The sequence below is a fragment of the Chelonia mydas genome, chromosome 5, assembly GCF_015237465.2.
Source record: "Chelonia mydas isolate rCheMyd1 chromosome 5, rCheMyd1.pri.v2, whole genome shotgun sequence".
Taxonomy (NCBI): Eukaryota; Metazoa; Chordata; order Testudines; family Cheloniidae; genus Chelonia; species Chelonia mydas.
In genome coordinates this window covers 116,625,467-116,652,442 of record NC_051245.2, presented here as the reverse complement: position 1 = coordinate 116,652,442, position 26,976 = coordinate 116,625,467, and the positions used below count along the sequence as shown (strand labels likewise).

Genomic DNA, 26,976 nt, shown 5'->3' with positions numbered 1-26,976 from the left:
CCTTTATAATTGTAGTTCTGCCTCCACAAGGTATTGCTGAAAAGGTCCCATCTGCTTTAAATATATAATATCGTGTTCAGTACAAGTAAATGGGATAAGACTTTACTGCATTAATTTAGTACAGATACTTGGAGCTCTGTGTTCATTTCTAAGTAGTGTAATGAGATACCTTCATGGTCTTAAGGAACAGATATCAGGTTAATAAGGAGTCTAATTTACTAACAGCAGCCAAGATAGCAGGGGGTGGGGGGAGAGACACAAAATAAAATTTATTGAGACAGACAGTAAGTGTTCAGAGAACTAATATTTTAAAATGAGTATAGTAAAACAGCATGTCAATGAAATTCACAACTGGTACTAAATTGGGAGGAGTTATGAACTCCACAGAAGGCAGAGAAACAATGCAAAGGGACAGAGTGATTAGAAGCATGGGCAGAAAACAACAAAATTAGAATCAGCCTGGAAGAATGCAGAAATGGAACACAGGTATTCAGTGGGAGAAAGAAACCTGGAGGGAAATCAAGCTGAAAGAGACCTAGAGCTAATAATGGATAGCCGATTAAAGTGAGATGGCCTGAGTTTGCAATGGGATATAGCAACAAAATGCCAGTGCAGTTCTGAGTTGATATGTCCCCGTTCCATGGCATTATGCCTCTGCATAAAAGTGTCTCTCTCTCTAGCTCTGAGGTGACCTCAGCTGGGTTACTGAGTTCATTTCTGTGTAACCCTTGACCAGAAAGATTAGCACTAGACAGAGTTCAGAGAAGAGAAACAAAAGCAACTAGGTGGCAGGATAGACTGACTTTTTTTTGGAAATATTTGAAGCATTCGAGATATATCGAGAGAAGGGCAGAATGACGTCTAAGTGAGGCCATATGTCTAACAGACAGACTTGGAGTGTAAACATCACGGCAAGAAGGCTGTTACAGTAACAGAATGAAATCAAGGAAGGGAATATTTAGGTTGAATACCAGAAAAAACTTTGTGACAGATCTATCAGGCAGTGGAATAATCACCCATTGCACGGGCACATTTAAAATGAAACTTGACAGAATGCTAGTAAAGACACGCTAGAGAACATTCCTGCATTGGCATGCAAATTAACTGGAAACCTAACAGGTCTCTTCCATTTCTAGATTCAGGTATTGTAGGGCAGAATTCATATCTACTTATAATCCCTCTCTCTAACTATCTCTACAGCTCTCATCAAACATGGGATCCAATCTGTGCACATTTTTCCATGAGTCAGTCTAATCTGCCCCCCATGTAGTTTTGTTGCTTTGAGCTGGACAAAAAGGTATCACCTTCCTCGCCCCCCTCCCCCCAAAAAGAGACATGAAAAATGTTGATATTCTAGATTTCTCAACCAACTGGATTGTTGCTTTACTTTGAATTCCCTTTAATGTCAGAATCACTTCCCACAATAATAAATTTAAATTCTTCAAAGAGTCCTAAATAGATTTGTAACATCATAGGTTTGGGAGTTTTTTGTACTGTCTCTTCCCTTATTGGCTTTGTCCCTTGCATAAAATGACACTCACTGTTTGAAATTGTTCCACTGAGGGCTGACAGTTTGCCTTTGCCTTCAAAACTGACTTCAGCTACTGATGTTAGTGGGAGAGACCACTGGCTATGGCTGTCAGGCACAGTCAGGAGGTTCCATTTTAACAGCTGAATCCTAAAGTAAAGCATCCCTACTGCAAGCATAAATGAGCCTGCGCTCTGGTGCCATGGGCCACAGAGCTTCCTATGTTTATATGAAGCAGGAGTCTTCTACATGTGCACCTGCCTATAATGTGCATCTCAATGGCTTTTTTATTAGATCGCTTGCTACGGACTGCGATGGGCAGCATCATTAGCGTGGCCCGTGCACCCAGCGACTCCAATGCCAGCTGCATCACTGCCCTGAGTTCTTGCACAGCAGCTGTCAACTCGTCCAGGAAACAGCACTTCACCCAGACAGGGATATAGTAGGCTTATCTATCAGTCAGTTTTTGTGTTATGTTGTGTATTGTAGTTTCTCCCTGTTGCACGGGTGTCTTTCAGTTCTTGCTGTATTATCACCTAGAAATAATGTGAGGGCTAGTTTTCCTCTGCTTGGGCCAGGGCCAGGAATGCTAGGGGACTAACTTGGCCTTCCTAGCACACACAGGCTGAAAGATATTCTCAGATGTTTTCTATTTTTGGATGCCCCTTTTCCTTCTCCTGCCGAGATTTCAATGCTCATGGGACTGAGCTGCAAACTTGGCTCTGCTTCTGAACATCCACAGCATTCAAGCTTATTTGGAGCTAGGGTTTTGAATCAGGCCCATCTCTAATATTAATGTAAAATACAAATGAGCTCTTTGGCACAGAAAATTATGTACTGTACAACAGCCCATTATAATCTATGCCCTTAAACCAGCTCACAAGACTAGGAATGGCTCATTTCCTCTCTAGATCACGGTTTGGAATACACCCCTAGCTGGTAGTGACTTGCCTGTACACATAGACAGTACATGTATCCATGGCTCCTAACAGATTGATGGACACTTCAACCCCCTCCACAAAGTCCCCTCATGTCCCAGGAAAGTTGCTGCCATCTCCCCTTTGTCCAGCAGAGCTTCTCTTTCTTCTTTTGTTCTCTCTCCTTATTTCCTTTTACTTTCCTTCTTGTTTTTTGCTCCTCCTACTAAGCTGGGTCATCCCCTTTCCACAATGGCTCCCCTTCCCCTGTACTCTCACTCACTGGAAGGTTGTGCTCTGGCCGGAGGCAAGAATCCACCGATGGCTTTGTGCGGCTACACTGTTATGCTTATACAACTTAGCTGAGTGCCACATGGAAGCACAGAGGAGACCTTGAACTGGCAGGCTGTTGCCTTAAAACTGCAGCCCTGTACACATGAGCTACTCCCCAGCTGACTGCATTCAAAGTTGTTCCAGGTGGAGGGAGGGAAAAGGAGGGATCCAAGGAATCACCTGCTACTTTGTTCTGCCCTTTTATTGGGGGTTTGCAGCTTTCTCTGCCCCCACTGGTTCTTTCCCCTGCCCACACCACTCATCTACTCCATACTAGTCTGGTGCTCCCCTGCAGAAAACAGAAGACTTCACTTCTTTGATTGGGGAACATCCTAATACACACAGAGATAAATTGACCTGAGCTGCACAATTTGTAGTGATCTTTGTGGGGATGCAGGGAATGAAAACCCAGTTCCAGGATTTTGTCAATCTGGATGGGAACCTGGGTCTGAATTTCATGATTCAGACCCAGGTTCCCATCCAGATTTTGACAAAATCCACATCTGTGCACCTTTCCCAGAGAGCCAAAGCTCCTATATAGAGAATACTGCATACTCACCATGTGGGATTCCAGCACTTAGAAAAGTCTTTGTCTTGTTGCAGTGATGGTAGAACAGTCGCCATCAAGAAAATAAGGAAGACGACATTCACCTTGTCCAAGTCCATACGCAAGGAAGTAAAGCAAGTCAGGTAAACAACGAAAGCTGCACATTGGGTGCCATTCCACATTTACACCAGTGTAATGGAGATCTAAACCTGCCCCATCGTTACTTGTTTTCATGTTTCTCTCCCAAACAGTGTCGAAAACATTTCTTTGAACCTGTCTGAACATGTTTCTATGCATATTTAGTTTTTCCTCTCAACCCAGTGGCAAAAGCCCTAAACTTTCCAGTTTCAAAAGGTGTAGAGGGAAGACTTAGAAAGGATGTGATTCCTGTTCATTTTCACAGAGAACTCGATCATCCCAACCTCTGCAAATTCATCGGAGGTTGTACAGAGATGCCAAATGTTGTCATTGTGACAGAATACTGTCCGAAAGGTAGCCTGAGTGATGTGCTGCTCAATGAAGACATTCCTCTCAACTGGGGCTTCAGGTAAAAAAAAACAAAACAAAAAACACAGACCTGTGAAATAAGATACACGTAGCATCACCAGGTGACACTATCTACAATTAACATCCCTCTTCAAACAAAGTCATTGGTAGACGCAACAGTGCTGTGATGTATACCAGAGGATACCATGCTTCTGAGACGCAAGGAGAAAGAGAGAGACCCATTGGTTAAGAGGATCCAAGTTTCTGATCTGTCCTGTCCCCTGGACATCCTGACACCCCTGAATTTAGCACTCCCCATGTAACACCCAAACCTTTTCATCCCATCTCTAGTATGCCACAACACCATTTTAAACCTTGGCTCCTCTACAGCTGCCTTCCCGCCCCCCCCCCCACAGTGGCCATCTGTACTTAGTACACTTTGATGTTCTGGTTTAAGATGAGTAAAAGAGCAGCACGGCCACATTCATGGTAGGCCAACCATGAAAAGATTAGTACAACTAAAAGTCCATCATTAGCGTTACCCATAAAAACAGATGTACACAAAACTGGCTCAGGATTTCAAAGGAACTCCCATATGAACTACTTCATCATGTATAATTGCAAATTGTCCCTTATCCCGTCTCTCTCTGCCTTACGTTTGCCTTGCTTCTAGGCAACAACAAAGAAAAAAAATGGTCCAAGTCGACACGCCACACAAACTAAGAAAGTTGAGTACTTTGCTCATCTCGTAAATATCTGCACACACGGCTCAATCCTGCAAGCCATTGAGAACTCCCACAAGATGCTGTGCATTCCTACAAGGGGCCCAGGACCCTCCACTCCCATTCAACTGCATGGGAACTGAGGGCATTCAGCAACTCACGGGAGTCCTCAGCACTTTGCAGGATTGAGTCCCTGGGGACTGATTCAAAGGCCATTTAAGTCAGTGGGAGTCTTTCCACTGATTTCAATAGTCTTTGGATGAATCCCTTCCTGAGTGTCTGGTTCAGTGGAATACTAACCTCTCCATAATGATTGTGTGCCTTTCAGGTTTTCCTTTGCTGGAGACATTGCCCATGGAATGGCTTATCTTCACCAGCATAAAATCTATCATGGATACTTAAAGTCTAATAACTGTGTGATAGACGACCGCTGGGTCTGTAAAATTTCAGGTAATGAAGAGAGATGGAAATCTGAAACATGGCCAACTACTAATGCAAGTTGATTTCACAGCCTTCACTGCTCCAGCAGGACTGTGAGCCAACGTTTTCAGGTGGAAATGCTAACTGCAGCAGCCTTCATTAAAAGGAAACTATGCCAGAGCAAACATCCCATTGCATGTTAAATTGTAGGATAGACAGGATAATGTGTTACTTTTTACCAATTATATGACACAAATGATGGCGTCAATCAGACCTAGCAGTATCCATGTCATTATCTATGAATTCTTTGCCTGATGCCATTCTTTGACATAAGTCAAATCCTCCTTTCAGACAATAAACACAGTGCCCTTTCACAGCTAGGTGAAAAGATGGGCTTCCAGTCTAAAGAATGGGATCCTTGGAGTGTCCCAATTAGAGACTGGTCTGAACCAAAACCCCAAACCTGAACCCCTGCCTCCACACACCAAATTTCAGTGCTGTCTGGATCTTGGAAATAGAAGTCAGAATTTTTATCATGCTGTTCTCTGAACACAGCTCAGCACCTGGACACTGGGTCAGATCCGGGAGTCCAGACGAGCTTCATACAAAGCAGGTTGGAAGGGGGGTACAAAGCTGGTGGAAACTTCCCCTTTACACTCCCACAATATTGTGGCCTCTGTGTGTAGGTCCAGGCCCCAGTGTAAATTGAAGGAGCCTGAGAGCTGCTCTGATTTACCCTGGCATCTGTGTACTCCAAGACACTGAAACCACAGCTGGAGATCATCACAGCTGAGAGGTGTCCCAACCACACCCCCTTTTCTTTGGGCACACCCCTACACTAGCAGCAGGGAGGTGCAGAAAAGCAGCAAGTATGCTGGCTCTGTCTTGCACTGCAATGAGCCTACTGTGGCTGGATACGCTGGGCCAGAACCACCACCACAGGGGTACCAAGAAGCAGTCATATTTCACCAGACACTCTCCCCCAATATTCAAGCTACCATTCCAGTATACACAACTATATTTGGGTACAAATCAGAGCAACATAGTGCTATTTTTTAAACCAAGTCTCATCTCCCCATACAGAGCAAACGCCTTTAAACCATTAATATTGATACTTAATAATGGAAGAGTTTCAGGAGTGAACATAACCCTTACTGAGTACCTGTTTCCTTCTTTCTTCCATCAAGACTATGGATTACAGTCCTACCGAAAAGAGGATTCTTGTGAGGGTGCTAGCACATATCAGCAGCGTTTGATGCAGATCTACTTGGCTCCTGAGGCCCATTCATTGTCAGACTATGTCCCCACTTCCATGGCAGATGTGTACAGGTGACGATAAACTTCCTGTCTCTTTCTCTCTGTGATCAAATAGTCTTTCATACTAGTTTAGCTAAATTCCAAAGCTATACCAGGGTGAATTTGGTGGATTGTGATTAAAAATTTATTCTTATTTAGAGACTAATTTAGATGCCAGGATCTACCCTTCCAAGATTGGGAGCCAAAATCTCAGCTCGGTAATGCTGGTGTAAATCCAGAGTAACTCCATTTGTTTTTATGGAGCTATTCTGGATTTGAATCCAGGTAAATGGATATAAAAAACTAGCCCTGGGTCTATGGTGTTTTTTTTTTTTAAATCACTTCCTCCCTTGTGTTTTCCCTGTTGAAAAAAAACTACTACTTAGCTAATGGCAATATTCTAAGACTTAAAAGGGAGCAGTTTTCCAATGGGTCAGCAAACCTCATCCATAGTATATTTCCATATGCAATGAGAACAGAGTGGTTTTGCTGAATACACTGGATGGCTATATTTTATATGGAGAGAAAAAACAGCTACTTCGAGGAAAAGAATGCTCTTGAGTAAACTCTGTGCCTTTCTTTCTGAGAGAACCCAGAGGGCAATACTTCGCAATCGCTCATCTGCCCAGAGGATGCTATCATGCCAGGTTCTAGTCTACCCCTCCTCCTATTCAAGGACGTACAGGGGTTTACTAGGAGGGTTGCAAGGAGAAGAATGGTTCTGTGGTTCAGGCACTGGATTAGGAATCTGGAAACCTAGGTTTACTCCCTTGTTCTATCACAGAATTCCTGTGTAGCCTTGGGCAAGTCATTTATTCCCTCTGTATCCCATGAGTAAATGACAGTACTATTTAGTCTTTTTGGACTGTGAGAGCTCTGTGGCAGAGATGGTCTCTTACCTAGTCTTTGTACAGTGCTTAGCACAATGGGGCCCTGATCTTGGTTGGGCCTTCTAGGGGCTACTGGAATAATAAATAATTAGGGGTAGTGAAGGAATAAAGGCTGTGGTGTGCAGAGGTCTGCTTTTGTATTTCCATCTCTTCTGACCCAGCCAGAGCATTTGAGCAACAAGGAATTTTTAAGAGACAAAACAGCCAAATGCACTCCCTCAGTGGAAGAAAGCTATCCACAATACTGCACGATTAAAAATCTTTATAGTGCGATTAATCGCACTATTAAATAGAATACCGTGAAAATGTTTATATTTTCTACATTTTCAAATATATTGATTTCAATTACAATGCTGAAGTGTACAGTGCTCACTTTATATTTATTTTTGATTACAAGTATTTGCACTGTAAAACTCCCCAAAATAGTATTTTTTCAATTCACCTCATACAAGTACTGTAGTGCAATCCCTTTATCATGAAAATACAATTTACAAATGTAGATTTGTTTCATAACTGCATTCAAAAACAAAGTCAAATTTTAGAGCCTACAAGTCCACTCAGTCCTACTTCTTGTTCAGCCAATCGCTCAGACAAACAAATTTGTTTACATTTGCAGGAGATAATGCTGCCTGCTTCTTATTTACAATGTCACCTGAAAGTGAGAACAGGTGTTCACATGGCACTGTTGTAGCCGGCGTCACAAGATATTTATGTGCCAGATGTACTAAAGATTCATATGTCCATTCATGCTTCAACCACCATTCTAGGGGACATGCTTCCATGCTGATAATGATCCAAAGCAGTGCAGACTGACACGTGTTCATTATCTGAGTCAGATGCCACCAACAGAAGGTTGATTTTCTTCTTTGGTGGTTCGACTTCTGTAGTTTCCACATCAGAATGTTGCTCTTTTAAGACATCTGAAAGCATGCTCCACACCTCGTCCCTCTCAGATTTTGGAAGGCACTTCAGATTCTTAAACCTTGGGTCGAGCGCTGCAGTTATCTTTAGAAATCTCACTCTTTGCATTTTGTGAAAGCTGCAGTGAAAGTGTTCTTAAAATGAACAACATGTGCTGGGTTCCCATCTGAGTCTGCTATAACACGAAATACATGGCAGAATGCGGGTGAAACAGAGCAGGGGACATACAATTCTGCCCCAAGGAGTTCAGTCACAAATTTAATTAACACATTTTTTTAACAAGCGTCATCCGCATGGAAGCATGTCCTCTGAAATGGTGGCTGAAGCATGAAGGGGCATACAAATGTTTAGCATATCTGCATGTAAATACCTTGCAATACCTTCTGATGGCTGTTTGGGGACATTTTTATGAATTCATTGTTAACGGCGACAGGGTTGTGCTACTCACCACTGGATGACGCTGCCTCTTGGCGATTAGTTCGGTCAGGCCAACACCCCTTCCAGCACTTACACCCAGTCAGTTTCTCCTATGCAGCCCCTCTCTCACTACAGGAACAATAGCATCCTTTTTGTGACTCAGCCCTCCAGCCAGGTCACTATTGTGGTTTCCCATTCCGGGGGGCTGTATGTGTGTGTGGGGGGCATGCATTAAGGTGCTTGCTCCCCAGACCAGTCCTCTGCTTCACTGCTGCACAATGCCACTCCCACAGCAGCGAGCAGGAGAACCTGGGCCCACCCTCTACTCCAGGTTCCAACTCAGACACCCTCTGCACAGCAGCCAAGGTCTGTTCCCTTGCTGCCTTTCCCTGAGCCAATCCCACACCTGCTAGGGGTTTGCTAGGGCCTTCCCCACTCTTTGAGATTTGCCAGTCTCTTCACTCCCTCCTCCCAGCGAGTAATTGTAGGCAACTTGTCTCTGAAGCCCCCAACCATTTCTCCCAGGGAGTAACTATAGACTTCACCCTCCTGTCTCCTCTACTCTCAATTTCCTGTCTTTTGTAGAAGCCCCACCTGCCCTCACAGGTGAGCGTCTCTCTAATTAGCTGCCTCCAACTCAAGATCCCCTGTTTGCAGCCTAATTAGCTGATTGGGTCCACCTGGCCTAACTTATCTTTTGCAGGGCCAGTGTAGGGAAGCACGCTAACATCAAATGATTTCAATAAATCCTTCCCCCTGTTATCACTAAACACCCACCAAAAAGGAAATATTCTGCAGAGAAGTTCGTTAGTTTATGTCTTGGATTCATGTGTATTACTGTCTTCTGCAGAATCATACATGTATTATGCTGAGACCTGCCAGGACGCTGCTAATGACCATTAGCCATTTCAAGCCAGATTTTTAACTTCAGTGGGAGTTAGGTGCTTTTGAAAATCCCACTAGCTGCCTCTCTGCATTTTTAGGTGCCTAAATACCTTTACAAATCTGGCCCAAAATGGCTTGCCTGTCTAAAGATTGAACCCAGCTATGCTGTTCTATTTCTGTGCTAGGCCTGACTACAGAGTGATTGAGTGCTTGAGCGCCAGCGCTCCTTGAGTTATGGTGCTCCACGCAAGCAGCTGTTTCGCAGCAGTGTCTCATGCCTTTTGTTTCGTCACTGCCTCCCATCCAAAAAGCATCACGTTTCCCAGTAATGCTGACTTAGGTTGATATGCTTTCAGCTTGCAGCGGGCAAAGTGCACAGGTTTAGGCTACGTAGCTGTAAATTTGTGACTGAGCTTGCCTCTTGGAGCCACATCTTGCCAAGACCTTTCCTTAAAACAGAGTGCCAGGGGGTACATTGTTCATGCCTTCGGCAGCTGAACACTGCAGTGAACTTAAAAGGTTACTGAGATCCCTGTTATAGCTCAACCTGCCAACCCGAAGTGCCTGCAAAGTCTGTCTGTGCTACAGGGCAGACAACCCTTCCTTGGCAAATACATGGCAACCGGTGAAATCAGATAGAGGCACGTAGCACCAGAGTTCCCAAGCAATCCAGCAGGAGAGTTCCTCCAAACGAGATGGCACCTGTAGTAGTGCGAGCGCTGTCCATCTAGCCCGGGTTCACTAGTGCTGTAATAGACCTGGTGTTTGGCACTATGAGAAGGTGCTTAGCCACCCCAGCATGTGACCGTGTGTATTGCCAATCTTGCAGTCCTTAGGCATCCAAAAGATCCATTGATTTTCCTGAGAATGTGTCCCAAATAAGGATGGATTAGTGACTGGGGGGAAAAAAAGAAGAAAAAGAAAAAAAAAGCAGGGAGTGAGGGAGAAGATGTGCAAAAATGTCATCCTGTTCTTCAAAAGGCTCTGTTTGCAATATATTCACTCCAATTATTTGTCTGTAATATTGCAGTTATTCCATCATTTTATTAGAGATCGCAACAAGAAGTGACCCTGTGCAGGTAAGAGTTGAAGAGCTATTTGTGAAGTTCCTCATAATTTTGATTCTGCTGCCATTGAAGTTATTCTCAGAACTCCAGTTGACTTCAGTGGGAGCCGGATTGGGCTCACAGTACTCTGTTCACAACAGTATATATTCCCATCATGGATCAAAATCTTCAGTGGTTACTCAGGGCTGGATCTTTATTTTGATTACATTGGTTTAAATCCAGTTCCAGTGGAGCCACGCTACCAGTGTAAGATTCCTCCTGGCCCCACCAACCCGTGGGATCCCCAAGAGAAATGCAGTGGAAAAGATAATACAGCTTCTGTTCTATTCTTTTTTTCTGGGTACGCTCTGTGGGGCTGGAGTGGGGATGAGGTATGTCACTCCCAGACTTACCATTGTCTTGCCCACCCCGCCTGTGGCCTGCTCAGTTTCCAGTCCTCCCACAATACAGCCCCAGACCCACAAAGCACCTTGATAGGATCCAAAGCTGGGGGGACAGTGCTGGGGTAGCTGTTGAGCCTCCATCTGTGGGGAAGGTGTTGTCTGTACATGGATTCAGGGTAAATGATCTATGCCAAACTGTTCGCATAAATGATGGGGAGAGATAGCTCAGTGGTTTGAGCATTGGCCTGCTAAACCTAGGGTTGTGAGTTCAATCCTTGAAGGGGTCAGTTAGGGATCTGGGGGAAATGGGGGAGGGGGAATTGGGATGACTAGTTGGGGGTGGGGGTGGGCCCTGCTTTGAGCAGGGGGTTGGACTAGATGACCTCCTGAGGTCTATGATTCTATGTGCATCAAAATCAACATAAGGTGACCTGAAAAAAACCCCTGTAACAACTCTGGCTCCATAAAACAATTTGGTTTAAAAATAACTCTAGTGACCTGCACTTATGATTATGGTTCTTCCCCTGTTAACTGTTCATGCCAGTGGCCGAATGTGGTCCTTCAGCTTCACAGGGGGCTCTTGCTGTGTCTGATGTTTTCAATAATTTCAAGAGCTGCTCCCCTTCTATATAGGCTGAGCTCAGATCTTGTCAGCTGAGTGAGAGTTTGGAGACAGCTGTCTGTGGCACAGTGAGATATGTAGGCCTCTTCTGTACTCAGACATAAAAGCCCTAATCTGGAACATTTCCAATGGAGAGATAAAAGGAAGGCGTCTGTACAGGAAGTGATAGGCAAGAATATGTCCCAAACATGACAATAGGGGTGTATTTTCAACATGGTGGATGAGAAAACTACCAGCTATTCTCTCTTTCCTTGATTGGTGTATTCAGTGCTTTACATCGTTATTATGGATTTCTTTTCACTGCTGTCCCCATTCCTGTTCTCCCAACATTGTTTTCTCAAGGATAATTCTCATTCAGCGGAATATTCATCGTGCCTGCCTCTGACAGAATTAATTTCAGGAAAGTCTGAGAATTCCTGCCCATGCCCTACAGACTATGTGGAGGTAAATAAGGTTATATAGTCTCTCACACAAAAATCTTCATTGAGGTGAACTTCAGATTGCAGGCACATGACAGTGGTTTCAGTGCAATATTCCTTTGAGGAATGTAAACATTATTTTTAACTTAGAAACCCAGGAAATGCAGAGTTAAGAGTGTACTTTTTAAGCATGGCACCATAAAATGCTCTTTAGCTTTAATAGCCACTACAGGTATGTCTACACTTGCAATGCTATCGTGGCACAGCTGCAGTACTTCGGTGTACACACTCACGCCCGTAACGGGAGGAGTTTTCCCATCACTGTAGTTAATCCATCTCCCCAATAGGTGGTAGCTAGCTCGATGGAATAATTCTTTCATCGACCTAGCACTGTCTACACCAGAGGTTAGGTCGGCATAGTTACATCTCTCAAAGGTGTGTATTTTTCACACCCTTGAGAAATGTAGCTATGCTGATGTAAGCTTTCAGTGTGACCAGCCCTATGAAGGAGCCATTATTCTGCCAAATGGAAAATTTCAGTTTGCCCCCCAAAAGTTTCAGGGCAGTAATGTTTCGATATTCAGTCACTGGAATTGTATGGCTTTTAATTTTGTTATCAAGTGTCAAGTCCATCTACATATTTAATATCAGTGAAGCTTTATTGTTAGCATTTGAAAGTCAGTTAGTAAATTATAGTATGTGTCTGGCACAATGTCTGTTTTTTAAATGAGATTAAAGGTCTGAGTCTCGTTGACACTAAGTGCTGGTCTGCACGCACAATTGCGCCGGTTTACTAAAAAGTGTGTCTTTAAACCAATTTAGTTAAACTGGTTCAAGTTTTTGTGCAGGCACTCTTAGTTCACTTTAAGAGTGTCATAGCTTAGCTTCCCAACTTAAATAAAACCAAGCTACCCTTAAACGGAAATAAGATTGTCTACACTGAGTTTTACATTGATTTAACAAAATCAGTTTTCAAACCGAGTTAAGTTAAACCAGTACAATTTCTGTGAATAGATAAGCCCTAAAGCCAATTTCCACCACTCCGGCAGCGTAAAGTGGCCTAGTGTAAATAAGAATTGGGCCCAAAGTTTCAAAAGTATTTGACAGAGGAAACCAAGCATCGCTTTTGAACATTCCAGTGTTTCTCCCAGTAGCACATTCATTTACTAATGCTATTGAATTACATGGGCCAGATTATCAGTCAGTGTAAATCAGTGTAGCTCCAGAGACTTCAACGTAGCTATGTCATTTTACGCCAGTTGATGATCTGGCCCCAAGTTCACAAATGGTCCAAGATATAGCACTCGAAGGAAAACCTATCTGTACCTTGAACTATTAAGGGCCATTTGCTTTCTTTCTCCCTTTCCCTGTTTCAGCTAATCAGGAGGTGCAGGAAAACCAACCCAACCCAAAGGCCTACATTTGAGCAAGTCAAGAAGTTATTGTACAAGATGAATCCAAACAAAGTTAGTCCAGTCGACATGATGATGACTCTGGTAAGCTTAATAGATTCTTAATCAAACCAGAAAACAACCCAGGCAGGACTTAACATACCCACCTGCTGCTAGCTCTCCCTTCTAATCACTTGGAATGGTCTTGTCCTTTGATGTCATGCCCATTGTTTGCCAAGACGAATAACAAACACTCATTGACCTTTAGTAGAATTAGCCAGACTCCTTGTTGTTTTTGTGGAAGCTACAGTTAACTTTGAGTCCCAGGTTCCAATCTAGCCCCTTTCCTTCAGTTCAGTTCTCAATTTTGTTTAGGGCTGAATTAAAAAAAATAATGTGATAACAATTGTTTCTTAAAAATGCAGGTGGTGTAAATCCTGTCCTCCCTCCTCGGGTGCATGGCTTCCCAGGTGCAGCTGCCGTTGAAGCCGAGTTTACTATATATCAAGAGCACAGCTCTCCAGAGGCATCTTGAATGCTATTGTGCAAGGCTTTGGTGGTGGGAATGGGGCTTGTGGTTCCATCATCTATTGCTACTCAGAGTAGGGGTGCACAAGCCACAGCATGGCCTAATGCAGCTCTGTGATCTGTTGGTGGAGGCTTGAGACTTGGATCCTTATGTGGTCCCTGCAGAGGGTCTCAATGCACATCTCCACAACTGGTACTGTGCACTGATATCCAGGACTTGGCTCCCAATGATTATGTAGAATTCGAAAGCAATGGGGCAAATTCTGCCTTCAGAAGCATGAGATCTTACTGATTTCCTGTGGGAGCCATGAATGTACCTAAGGACAGAATTTGGTCTAGAAAAAAATAATCTAGACCAACTTTTGACCTGTGCCCATCTAAATGTTACCAAACCAGAACCAGCAAAATGCTGAACTCCCTGCTGTTTATAAACATGAACACCTTAGTGAATGGATTATATTATGGAATCTGTTTGTCTTGCTTAGATGGAGAAATACAGCAAACACCTGGAAGTAGTAGTTGCAGAACGAACCCAGGACTTAATGCATGAAAAGCAGAAGACTGATCGTTTATTATATAGTAAGTCAATCATATTACAGAAAATATAGGATATTCTGAGCAGTAGTAATTGAAATTTAGCTTTCCTAGTGGCAAGCAATGGAAGAAACTACCTTTTTATAGGTCATCCTTTAATATAGTTCCTCCATGCAAGATTCAATAGATATTTCTCATTTCTTCATAGTTCCCCCCCACAGAAAATAAATACTTTTACATTGACTAGTTAATATTCCAGCTTCCTCAACGTTCTGAGACCCTCTTCTGTTGCTGAGAATGTCATCTTGTGCAGTTCTAGGCATGCTGAAGGATCCTGGGGAGCTCACAGAGGAGTTGGGTTCTTTTGTAGATTGTGCACTATAGAATTCCACAAGAGGATGGGAATGAGAGGAAAGACAGAGACAACAAGGGAGAGAAATCAGGAAGGAGAGAAAGGGAAAAGGAGAGAGAAATGAAGGAGAGCGAAAAGACCAGAGATGAAACACAGAAGGAGAGGGGACAGAAGGCAGGAAAGAAAAGACAGAGGAAAACAAAAGAGAGGTAAAGACAGACAGAATCAGAGATGGGCCTGGTTACATCTAGACTTCCCCTGACTTTGGAATGTTTAGCTCCCAAGCTTTCTTCTAGCCCTGTATCGATCCATGGGCCAGCTACACTAGGATTCAGATAGGATGTGTGATTCCAATTTAAGCCTATCTCTAATAGTAACACTAGTTGTAATAATAATTAGAATTCATAACAAGCAGCACATATGGGCAAGTTCTGACATCAGTTACACTGGTGTCAAACTGCTATAACTTCATTGATTTCCACACAGTTACTCTGGATTTACCAGGCTGTAAGTGAGGGCGGATTTTATCCCTACGTTTTTTCCAATGTCAAAGCATTTTACATTCATAAACATTTCTTTTGCTTTCTATATCTGAGTGGGGAAAAATCAGATTAAGCTAATTTTATCCTTTTCATGCATTTCTCACCCTACAATAATAAGTCAACTACAATAATAGTTGACAATCTCGCTTTGTGCTCTAAAATAGGTATGTTACCCAAGCAAGTAGCAGATGATCTGAGGCAAGGAAAACCTTCACAAGCCCAAAGTTACGTAATTGCCACCATCTTTTTCAGGTAAGTGGGAATGGGTGGATTTAGGACTATAACTTACCTGCACAAAACAATTGTGGTCAAGTCACTTTTAGAGAGGAGGCAAATAATGTCCATGAAACACAAACATTAAACTTTTTATTTGAGTGAGACCATAATGGAGGTTTGCGAATTTCCACCCGTGGAAAGGAGTGCTGTTAAAATGCAGTGGATGAAACCTTTGTTCCAGGCACATAATTTCTGTCAAAGCTGTGATCACTGGCGGAAAAATGGCAAAATTTTCCTCAGGGCAAATTTGTGAATTTCTATGAAAGGTCACAAAATTGCCCTTTTTTATGTTAAAATGAATGAAGTGGAAAGTGAGACTATCACATGGCTGGAAGTCTAACACTCGGTAATACATCACCTCTAGCAGTTAAAAGAAATATTTAGTGCCCAAGTAAAGACATCAGGATTGGTCCCTAAGGTGGAAAAACAATACATACATCAAACATGTTTTTACAGACTTTATTTGGCTTTCGCCATTGAACAGCATGGTAAAAGGTACAGCGGTGAGTCGCTGTCCAACAATTTAAAGAGCCAGCTGCTCAATCCATGACAGAGGTAGGATATTACATCCACTTTTTCTTGTGTGCATAGTCTAAAACCAAGGACCTTTTATCCACAAAGTCTGGTTGTAGATGAAAAATTGTCTGCTCCGTTGGAAAGTGAAGCTGACTTAGTTTTATCCGGTCTTTGGTACTGAAGGGATCTCTTCTCAGCCTAAGCAAATGTTTTAAAGAGGAAGATCCCCAGCCAGAAAGAGAGACTTCAAAACAAACTGAAAAAACAAATTCAGGGATGGGTTGTGGTTGTGGTGGGGTCAGTACCTCCAGCTGAGAAAATAGTACTGCATGGGAAGATGTGCCATTGTGTTCATGTTTAACCAGAACACCTGACTGGATGGTGTTTAGCCAAACACCTGACTGGACAGTGTTTGTTCTCTTGTTGTGCCTTACCAGTGACATTGTTGGCTTCACTCAGCTATCCAGCACCAGCACACCTTACCAAGTGGTGGACTTCTTAAACAAACTCTACACTACCTTTGATGAAATCATAGACAACCATGATGTCTACAAGGTGGAAACGATAGGAGATGCCTGTAAGTTCCCTGTGCTGTGGGCAAGTGGGGATTTCATAAGAGGCTTAGGAGAAGAAGGGCTCAAAGCATAAGAATAACCAGTCCAGGGGATCTGAATAGCTCATTACCGCATTAAGGACCAGAATAATTACATTCTGAGAGGGGAGAGTCCTAACACTGCCCTAATGAAGACGGTTCATTTCCCCCCCTACATGTTCATAGTATTCCATTAAACTCAATGGAAGGAGAGAAGTGGGTGGAGATGAACAAATCCTTCTGTGTTTGATTTCTGTGTCCTGCAGGGTCCAGTCTTAGATGTTGGCAACAGACCAATCATGGCTGGTTCACTTGATGGCTTGCACTTTACAGAAATGTGTGACTCTCAAATGAACCAATGCCAGCAACCCATCCCATCCCCATACCTTCTGCCCAAGACTCCCTCTCCTAAATGTTATCATTGCTGTCTTCTCAAGCAGGGAGTGGTAGCCTTATCCTCCTTCCGACTCTGTATGGGGCTGGAGGCTCTCTCTCTCTGGGTTCTTTCCCCCATTTTGTAGGTTTGCAAGGGGTGGCCGCCACTAAAACTACTCTTGCACCAAATCCTCCAGGATTTTGGGGGCAATGGATTCTGAACCCTTCAATGTTAATGGCAGCGGCTGTTGCACACATTAGGGATCCCAAGCATCTTAGCTATCATTTGGTTTCTAGAGTACTCAAATGGATTCCCTAGCCAGAGAGCTAGTCTTTAGACTATCTCTGCCCTTGCTGCTCAGTGTAGGAGCCAGTTTCAGAAGGAATGGGGGAAGACTCCTGAGGGATTTGTGGTTCCTTGCCATTTCCTGGTGACACCCACCTTAAGCTAGAAGAGCTGATACCCTTCATGAGGCCCTGTGCCCCTTCTCCAGAGTCCTTGAATGTGGGGAAGGGTAAGAGGGAAGTGCAAAGTTTTGCACAGCTCCAGAAATTAACCACTCAAAATATTGTACTGTGTTTCCTGTCCTGGATTTGTTTCTGGAGGTCTTTGCGCTAAACTCAGAACTAGCCCAGTGTGTGAAAGGGAAATAGCATTTTTTAGCGAAGTAGCTAAAAGCTAGAAGCATCCTTCTAGCAAATGCCTGCTTAAAATGACTCATGTTGAAGGCTGATGAGGCTGTATTTTTGTTTTGAGACATGGTAGTGTCGGGGGTACCCAAAGAGAATGGTATTCGTCATGCTAGTGAAATAGCAAGTATGGCTCTAGACCTGGTGGCCGTGTGCAAGACATTTAGGATTCCGCACAAACCCAACACCCAGCTAAAGATACGAGCAGGAATCCACTCAGGTATGTGGGTAGGCTGCCATCTGGCAAATGTTTGTAATAGCATCTTGTCTATGTAAAGAGTGAGCTGAATTTTCAGCCATGGGCTGAGCATCCCATTTAACGTTCATAGCCCCAGGCAGCTGCAGTATCACTTTATCCTTAGAATCCAAGATCCTGTGACAAGGCAGTTACTGCTGAGTGGCAACTGCTGAGTTTTAAAGGGCCCTCACCATCCCTCTGACATGGATGCTTTTGCAAAGAGTGCCCCACCAGCCAGACTGGGTGGAGCAGATCCACACTTGTGCCGCACAGAAGGAGAGAGAAAGCTGATGCTAATACAGGCTGGGGATGGTAATTCTGTTGCCATTGCTAGTCCCAGTTAGTTGTTCGTGATCCCAAAAGAGCATTTTCTCACATCCTTGACTCAGCCCCCACACTTACGCTTGCTCTGCTCCCTGATCTGGGTCACCATCTGATTTTCCCACTCATCTGCATGCCTGGTTGGCAATACGGAGTCTGGATTAGACCAGCACACATGTTGTGATGCTCAGCACTGTGGCATGGGGCCCCAACAAGACCATTAGCCCTTGTTATCTCAACAGCAGAGCAAACTCTTCTCATTTTAAAGCAGAATGGGCTGACATCACAGACCCAAAGCTAAGATTCAATGGAGATACCTAGGAATAGAAAGCTCCTCGGCTATTGTCAGCAATATATGAGCTTGGTTCCTGCTCTTGCTTTTCCAGCTGCTTAGTGTGTGCAGGGCCAGCCTAAAGTATTTTTTGTGGGGCCTAGTGTGAACAGCTCCTGTGGAGACCCTGTCATGGGTCCACTTACCACAGTGGCACCTCCTCACAGGGACTAGCTCCGCCAGCCAGTATGCCCTCTCCTTATGGTGTCTCTCCCGTCGTTGTCTCAGCTTGCAGATCCCCCTCAAGCCAAGTACCGCAGAGTCCTCTTCATGACTCGGCTCTCTGGCCACGTCACCGTCCATGTTTCCCCTCTCCGGGCGGAAGTATCTCTGTCAGTATTCCAGCCACTTCCTCAGTGGCGAGTGGTGGGGACTCAGGCCCACCCACTACTCCGGGTCCCAACCCAGGGACCCTGTCAATGGCAACCACATGCTGCGTCTCCTCAACTCCCCTTATGACTGTTATGCTTTCCTGGGCCTCTTCCCCTGGCCTCCAGCACCTGCTCTGCCCTCAGGGCCTTCAGGCACTGCTCCATCCAGGTACTAGCACTCCTTCCTCTAACTAGGAACACAATCTTCCCTCCTTGAGCTCCAGATAGTTACGCGCCCTGCTCTGCTCCCTGGCCCTTCTTATATAGGCCTGCTGGGCCTGGATTGGCTGCTCCTCACAGCCTCCCTCCTATTGGCCACTTCCTCACGCAGCCTCCCTCGGCCTCTTTTAACACCTTACGTGCCAGTGTAGGGCAGACACTCCATCAAAGACCCATCTAGCTCTCTGCTCACCTATGACTAGGCCCTCCTCCCCACACCGTTCTGTGTACCCATAGCAACTCCTGCCTGCCTGTGATCCCTCCATCCCAGCCCTCCCCTGCTTATGAGGCTCTTGGGCTTCTGGTGACTCACCTACATGGACCTGGAAGTCAGTAGTGGAGCTGAAGCACAACTTGTCAAATGCAGGGGACGGTTAGGACAGTATCGGCATTTATACCTTGTCATGGTGCAATGCAACCAGACTGGACCACAAATTGGGAACTGGGGACACTGGACCAGAGCTGTGTGTGGTGCTGAGCCCTGTGCAACCACGGAGATTACATAAGTCTAAGGTTCATTCTGCGTGTGAGTTAAAAACATCTCCCAGAATAGTTGGCTTTCTTTTCTTCAACAGGGCCAGTCGTAGCTGGAGTCGTTGGAACCAAAATGCCCCGGTACTGCTTGTTTGGAGACACTGTCAACACAGCTTCCAGGATGGAGTCCACCAGTGAGGGTAAAGAACAGCCAAATGCTGGGGCAATGCTTAGCACATTTTAATGAGTTGTGGAGGGCTGAGTTCTGAGTCCAACCCTGGCTTAAGTGGGTGCAACTGCCAACCTCAGGAGGCTTTTGACTTGAGGGCTCAATTGTGCAGCCAAGATCCACACACAGAGGGGAATGTACATGCATGGCTTTCCCCTCTTGTGAAAAAGGGGGCTCCACTGCCTTGTGACAACCTCCCCTCTTCCTCCAGGCCCAAGAGAGGGGTCTCCAAGGGTCCAGAGTTCCTTGTAGGAGATGGGGCAGGCTGCAATCAGGCCCCGGAGAGGCACAGGATTAGCAGGGAATGTTCATTGTTCCTCCTTCCCTGCACTCAGCGGAGCTATAGAAGAACTATAATATGTTCCATGGCCCACCCTCCTCACTGTAACTTCTCTTTAAATGGGGAGTCTAGGAGACTGCTAGTGACTGCAGAAAGTTTGACAGCCTGGCTCCATTGGAGCTGCACCCCCAGTCAGTGGAGGTGGGGGCAGTGTGTTGCATGGGGAAGCAAACCCTATCGTCCAGCAGAATGATTAAGGAGAAATCTTCATGAGAAAATCTTCGGGAAGAGTTCTTCTTCAGCTCCTCCCAGGGACTGACGGGGTCCCGAGTTTGATTAGCAAGTTTTATCTTTAGCCGAGCTGATAATTAAAAGCTCAGGATCTGAAATCTGATTTGATCTGAGCTCCAGGGGACAGAAAAAGCTGAATGAGCCAAAACTGGGCTTTTTTTTTTAGACATATATTTGTTCCTCTAATCCATAAGAGAAAGAAGGTTACATAGTTTGTTGGATGGGGCTACACTGCTTTTCAAATGTATTAAAACAGGGCAATTTTTCAATATGTTTTAAAGGGCTGTTCCGCTCTGAAAAGTGACTCTGAAAATTGTCATGATGGGGTTTAATATGTCCATTGTGCCTTACTGATTCCATATCAAATTTGACCAATTTTCAAATTGAAAGTGTATTTCCTCCCCCATCCTAACTGCTGGCATTGCAAACTCAACTCGTGGGTCTGAGAGTCAAGCTGGGTTCTTTCCTTCTCACTCATCATCACTAGTATGAAGACTCTGCAGAACAAATTATGCCCTCAGTGACATCTGTTCACCCCCATCGTCCTCAACTCATGCTCTCAGTTATGTGTGCAACCTCATTAGCCTTCTGTCAACCTCCCAGTCTGCTCCCTTCCTCTTCTCCCTTTGCACTCTCCTGAAGTGAACTCATTTGATACCATAGCCTCAGCTAACACTTTTATGCTGATGATTCCCAAATCTTTTCCTCCATCCCTCACATTTCATTTTCTCTTCAGTCATCTATCTCTGCCTATCTCTCACCTCTCCTTCTGGATGTCTTATCAGCACTTCTAACACAGTGTGCTATGAAAAAGCTTATCTTATAACCTTAATTCTCTCCTCTTTCCATGCTTCTTTTGAAATATTCATCTGAGGATTTCAAATAGCTTTACATACTGTAGGTTACTAGCCCAGAGGACCTCACAGTGATAGGTTAAAAGTATTAACTTCAGTGAAATCCAGAGTTTCCATCCTGTGTAGACATAACATTTGTTTCTGTCCCAAATCAGGATGAAATGTCAAAATATCAAAACTTTTTGTGGGACAAATAGTTCAGAAAATTTTTCATCTGGAAATTGTGGAAACATTTTATTTCAGCATTTTTCAATCTAAATTAAATGTTCTGAGATTTCTGAATCAAAATGCTGTGGAAAATGTTGATGTTAAGGAAACTGCTTTTTCTATCAAAAAATCATTCAGTGGAAAAATCCCCCCCAGCTCACGAATCATCCCCATTTTTACAAATAGGTAAATTAAGTGTCTTGTCCCACAGAGAATTAGTAGCAGAAATGGGAATAGAACCCATGAGTCCTGGCTCCCAGTCTCCTGCAATGGATGAGACAATAAGCATTTTGCATGAGTATAAATCCTTCCTTGATTAAAGAAAAGATCATGTTGCCAGAATAATTCAGTAGAAGTATTTATACAGTTACAGGAAATGGCACCTTCCCTCTCTCTTTATTTATTTATAGGCTTGGAGGCAGTGGGTGGGTGGAAATTTCTCTTAGCTTTAGTCTTTGTTCAAAAGAGAGTACACGGAGAAGGCAGTGGCTGTTCAGTGGCCACTGGCTAAAACTCCATATGGATTTCTTCCATGTGAGATGAAAGGGTCAGTTGTCAAGCAACTCCAGCCAGGCAGCTATAAAGAGCCGAAAAATAATATCGGATACAGGATGTGATGTGAAGTGTTTGTTGACAGTCACGTATGTGTCCTGAGATGGCTTACAAAGAGACCAAGGACCTTTTGGTTCATCTGTGAGCATTTAAAATAACATGGTAGTGACAGCCAAGAAATGAAATGAGGTAGGTGTCAATTCAATAATAATGACGCAGCCTGGGGGGCAGATGGAAGTTTAGTCGCTATTCATTGTTGGCTATGTCTTCAGTGGATAAATGGTTACAATAATATGGCAATTTCTCCCCCATCCAGCTCTTAAAATACAATGCAGTTCAAATACATACCAGCTGTTGGAGCATATTGGAGAGTACATATTAGTGTGTCGTGGGAATTTGCAAGTCAAGGTAAATAGGCAGCATTTGTGCTCAGCTTTTCAGAGGGGGAAAGTGTGAACTGTCTTCCTGAACGCCGTTGTTTTAACCCTTCATACCCTCCTCTCTCAGAGAAGGGCTTTACTGAGTCTGAGCGGTGCCTCCAGCTGAAGGGGCCTGGATGGAGTTCCATGGGAGGATCACTTGGAAGAGTTTGCTCAAGGGTGACATAAGCTGCTCCCAGGCCCAGCCAACTCCGGGAGCGAGGGCCCAAACGTGGGATCGACACTCAGATTCACGGCTTGGCAAGCCACCCTGCTTGACTGCTTAAAATCAAACACGAGACTTTAAAATAGCGATAAACAATAAATGAACACAGACTTTGTGTTTGGAATCTGTCAATCCTAATGGCCCATATTTTGGGAAGTAATTTCATTCTCGGTGGGATTTTTTCTTTGTGGTGAAAATGGACCTTGAATAATCACAACATTTGGGAGGAATCTGAAGCCAGACCTCACACTGAATGTTGCAGGCAACGTCTCTCGCTCTGTAAGGGGCTGATAGAAAACTTGGCCCTGGACTTTGAAGGGTGTGAAATCTAGAACCCATTTTTTCATTTTGGGTCCCTATCTGTCTGGCTCATTGTCCTGCCATGTGAAGCATGCAGGTCAATGCCGAAGCGTCACACAGTTTTGCTTTGCGAAAACAATTCATTTCCATGGCCACTCTCTGAAACAGGCGCATGCCTATCTACACCACATGTACAATTGAATCCGGGGACCCAGTTACCACACAATTTCCCACTGACCCAATGACAACACAATTACAGTTTGTACTGTGGGTAGGACCTCACTATGTTGTAACCATGTCTCACAACCAGACTAAAGCTCTGGCCTGACCTTAGGACTTTAGCTTAGGCTTTGACCTCAGTAATGGAATATGGTAAAAACACAATTAGATCCAATCCACACTACAGATTGTTGTTGTCTTGTTAGTGGGTCAGAAGAAAAAATTGTGATAATGGCATCGCCTGATTCATTTGTATTTGTATTTGTAGTGTTGACAGACCCATAATTAAAATTAGTGAAACTTTATCAGAGATCAAGTGTTTTTTCCATCATTAATAGACGCAGTAGGAGTGGCTAGAGCACTTGCCTGGGACTCAGGGGATCTGAGTTCTATTTCTAGCTCTGCCATAGGCCTGCTGGGGGATCTTGGCAAGTCATTTTGTCTCTCCATGCCTCAGTTTCCCTTTCTGTAGAATGAGGTAATGATACTGACCTCTTTTATAAAGCATGTTGAGATCTACTAATGAAAAGCACTATATAAGAGCAAGGTGGTATTATTATTACATCTTGACTTATTTTCCTCCTTAGGGGAAAGGAGACATGGTAACATACTGGCTAGAAGGAAAGCAGAATACTGCCATCCAGAAGAGAGCGCCCATCACTACCACAGCCTCTCAAGACCCTGATGGAACTACTTTTAGTTTGATTCCAGGAGTCTTGCCCAATGATCATCTCTCAAGCCCAGCTTAAAGGGCATGGGTAGATGTTTCGTTGTTCCAGTTTCTCCTTGTTTTCAGTCTTTTAGATCTACCTGGCAAACTTCTCATGTGATCCAGAAGGGCCTGAGATCTTTGAAAGCTTCCATTGCCATGCCACGCCTAGAGGCAAAGCAAGAAATAGATGCTGCTCCCCCACAGCTTATCTGGATGCATGGACAGTCATTAATCATAGCTCTCTCCCTTAGTCTGACGGGAACAAAAATAAAAAAGTAAAACAAATCACTGGCGACGACAAATGTGTGGATACCCAAGGAATTAAATGGATTCTTCTGTGTCACCAGCTATCCAGAGACCGGGATCAGACCTTTACAGCTGTCGCTTAGGTTTTGGGGGGGTAAGCCCTGCAAACAGCCCCCATTATCAGACTTGGCACAAGCAGCAGGCTGGAGATGTCAGCATATTAACTCCTCTCATGGTGAGAAGGAGAAAGGGGAGGCCGTGCTATTTAGTGCCAGGGTGGTGATAAGCCTCATGGGATTAATTTGTTTAACATTTTGAAAGGAGGGATTGAAATGTGGACTTTGCTAGAACCGAAGGCCAGGTAGAGTAGGAGGGAACAATCTGGCCTAGTGGATAAAGCATTGGACTAAAAGAACTCAGGGGGTCTGGCTTCTTGTCATTAGCCATTGGAGTGACTTTGGGTGAGTCAGTTCACCTGTCTGTGCCTCGGTTTCCCCATCTGTAAAGCATGAATGATACTAACCTCCTTTGTAAAGTGCTTTGGGATCTAGGGATGAAAAGAGCTGGGGATTATTGAATAGGAAAAAGACTGTTTAAACAGTTCATGTCTTAGGCTGCTGTAGGAGCTCTCTGGAATGCTGGTCTGACACGCTTGGGTCAAAATCCACACCCCGAGCGACATAGTTATACCGATCTAACCCCTGGTGTAGACAGTGCTGTGTTGACAGGAGAGTTTCTCCCGTTGACATAGCTACCACCTCTCTAAGCCAATGGGAGAAGCTTTCCCATTGTCATAGGTCGTGTCTTCACTAAGCGCTACCACGGCACAGCTGCGTTGCTGCCACGCTGTAAGTGTAGAGAAGCCCGAAGAGGAAACTCTATAAATCTCCATGTTTGCTGGTGGCGATGGGTTTATGTGAGTGGCTTCTCACTCAAGCTCCGTCAGAGGTTATTTTCTCTGAATGCAAAGTACGCCGTACCCTGTGTGCTGTATGCTGTTTGGGACGCTGCAGTTTTTCTTTTTTCCAGGTGGCAGATTTATTTAAAATGGCAGCAGATTTTGTCTCGGTCAGGGCTATTAGACCTTAGAAAAGTTTCACCGGTGTAACTAAATTTATTCCAAATCAGTCTAGATACACCAGTGCAAAACCCTACAGAAAGTGGACTTAAACCAGTGTACATCCATTTAGATTAACTGGGTAATTTACTGGCTCATGCCCCCATGTAATGAGCATATTTTTATATTAAATATGTACTGTGTGATCACTGAGATTAAAGTTAAAAGGTATTGCTGATACTGAAATCCCTTATTTAATTGGAAAGCACATGCAATAGGAATAGCAACTGGCTTTACTGGATGAGATTACAATATACAGTCTGACTAAATTCCTTTTTTTAAAGTCTATTTTTCCATTTATCTAAACTTTAAATGTTAAATTTGCATATGTTCCAAATGTTATAATATAACCACCAATAAACTCAAACTCCAAGTCAACCACAGCACTGTAACATCCTTTAGCACATTGAGTTCCTCTGCTGGTCAGCCAAACCCACAGTGATCATAGAATTATAGAATATCAGGGCTGGAAGGGACCTCAGGAGGTCATCTAGTCCAACCCCCTGCTCAAAGCAGGACCGATCCCCAATTAAATCATCCCAGCCAGGGCTTTGTCAAGCCTGACCTTAAAAACTTCTAAGGAAGGAGATTCCACCACCTCCCTAGGTAATCCATTCCAGTGTTTCACCACACTCCTAGTGAAAATGTTTTTCCTAATATCCAACCTAAACCTCCCCCACTGCAACTTGAGACCATTACTCCTCGTTCTGTCATCTGCTACCACTGAGAACAGTCTAGATCCATCCTCTTTGGAACCCCCTTTCAGGTAGTTGAAAGCAGCTATCAAATCCCCCCTCATTCTTCTTCTCCGTATACTGAATATAAAAAAAGAGGCGCTAACAGCCATACCAAATTGAATACCATGTATGTTCCTGAAACACTTTTATCTACATCTTTGCATCACGCATTATATATCTGGCATTACACTGTCACTGAATTAACAATCATTTTTCAAACATGTTAAAAATTGGTTTTAGAAATGACAGAAAGGGACAGATCACAGGCCTTTTAGGAAATGTGAATTTGTTATCATTCACTCTATCTATTGCATAGTCATTTGTAGAAAAGTTGCAATTGTTGCTCATCTATGTTATGCTAATGTAGACTGCTAGGATTAAAGGACATTATAATGAACATTTTCTGAGTCCAGGTTATTCTAAATATAAATCAGTGGTATGAGCATTTTAGTTTTGTAAAATGTTTGTGTGACAGTGCTTAGGAAAATTCTTGAACTGACAGCCGTGGCTATTGAGGGCATATCTTTGAGTTTGGTCCAAAGCCTAATGAAGTTAATGGAAAGAGTCCTGGTGACTTCAGAGGGCTTTGGATTGGGCTGTTTACTTGCAGAAGAAGAAGATCATGGACAACACCACTGTAAGCATCCCTCTGTTGCTTTGTCAATGGCTCTCACCCCTATCTTGGATGGACCATCTCTGCAGTGATAGTTTTCCATAGCTCGTTGAATGTCTGGTGAGACGTCTAGAAAGGCTTTGATTAGTATCAATTGTGCTGATGGCATCTTGATTAGTAAAAAGAAAAGGAGTACTTGTGGCACCTTAGAGACTAACCAATTTATTTGAGCATAAACTTTCGTGAGCTACAGCTAAAGCTTATGCTCAAATAAATTGGTTAGTCTCTAAGGTGCCACAAGTACTCCTTTTCTTTTTGCGAATACAGACTAACACGGCTGCTACTCTGAAACCTATCTCGATTAGTGTCAT

The 26,976-nt window shown here is 43.9% G+C and overlaps 1 protein-coding gene across 1 annotated transcript in view; it reads left to right on the top strand.

The window, feature by feature from the left end:
* LOC102937891 (atrial natriuretic peptide receptor 2) overlaps positions 1 to 25,701 on the top strand; it is a 41,054-nt gene extending 15,353 nt beyond the window's left edge. Inside the window, exons 9-23 of the mRNA XM_043546249.1 lie at positions 1,823 to 1,970; positions 3,382 to 3,468; positions 3,729 to 3,872; positions 4,862 to 4,983; positions 6,141 to 6,282; positions 10,393 to 10,441; positions 11,777 to 11,878; positions 13,230 to 13,349; positions 14,258 to 14,351; positions 15,365 to 15,452; positions 16,430 to 16,569; positions 17,717 to 17,869; positions 19,705 to 19,803; positions 22,333 to 22,424; positions 23,768 to 25,701. Of these exons, the coding sequence (XP_043402184.1) occupies positions 1,823 to 1,970; positions 3,382 to 3,468; positions 3,729 to 3,872; positions 4,862 to 4,983; positions 6,141 to 6,282; positions 10,393 to 10,441; positions 11,777 to 11,878; positions 13,230 to 13,349; positions 14,258 to 14,351; positions 15,365 to 15,452; positions 16,430 to 16,569; positions 17,717 to 17,869; positions 19,705 to 19,803; positions 22,333 to 22,424; positions 23,768 to 23,929 (1,742 nt within the window). The 3' untranslated portion in view covers positions 23,930 to 25,701. The remainder of the gene's footprint in view (positions 1 to 1,822; positions 1,971 to 3,381; positions 3,469 to 3,728; positions 3,873 to 4,861; positions 4,984 to 6,140; positions 6,283 to 10,392; positions 10,442 to 11,776; positions 11,879 to 13,229; positions 13,350 to 14,257; positions 14,352 to 15,364; positions 15,453 to 16,429; positions 16,570 to 17,716; positions 17,870 to 19,704; positions 19,804 to 22,332; positions 22,425 to 23,767) is intronic.
* Positions 25,702 to 26,976: the final 1,275 nt, after the last annotated feature.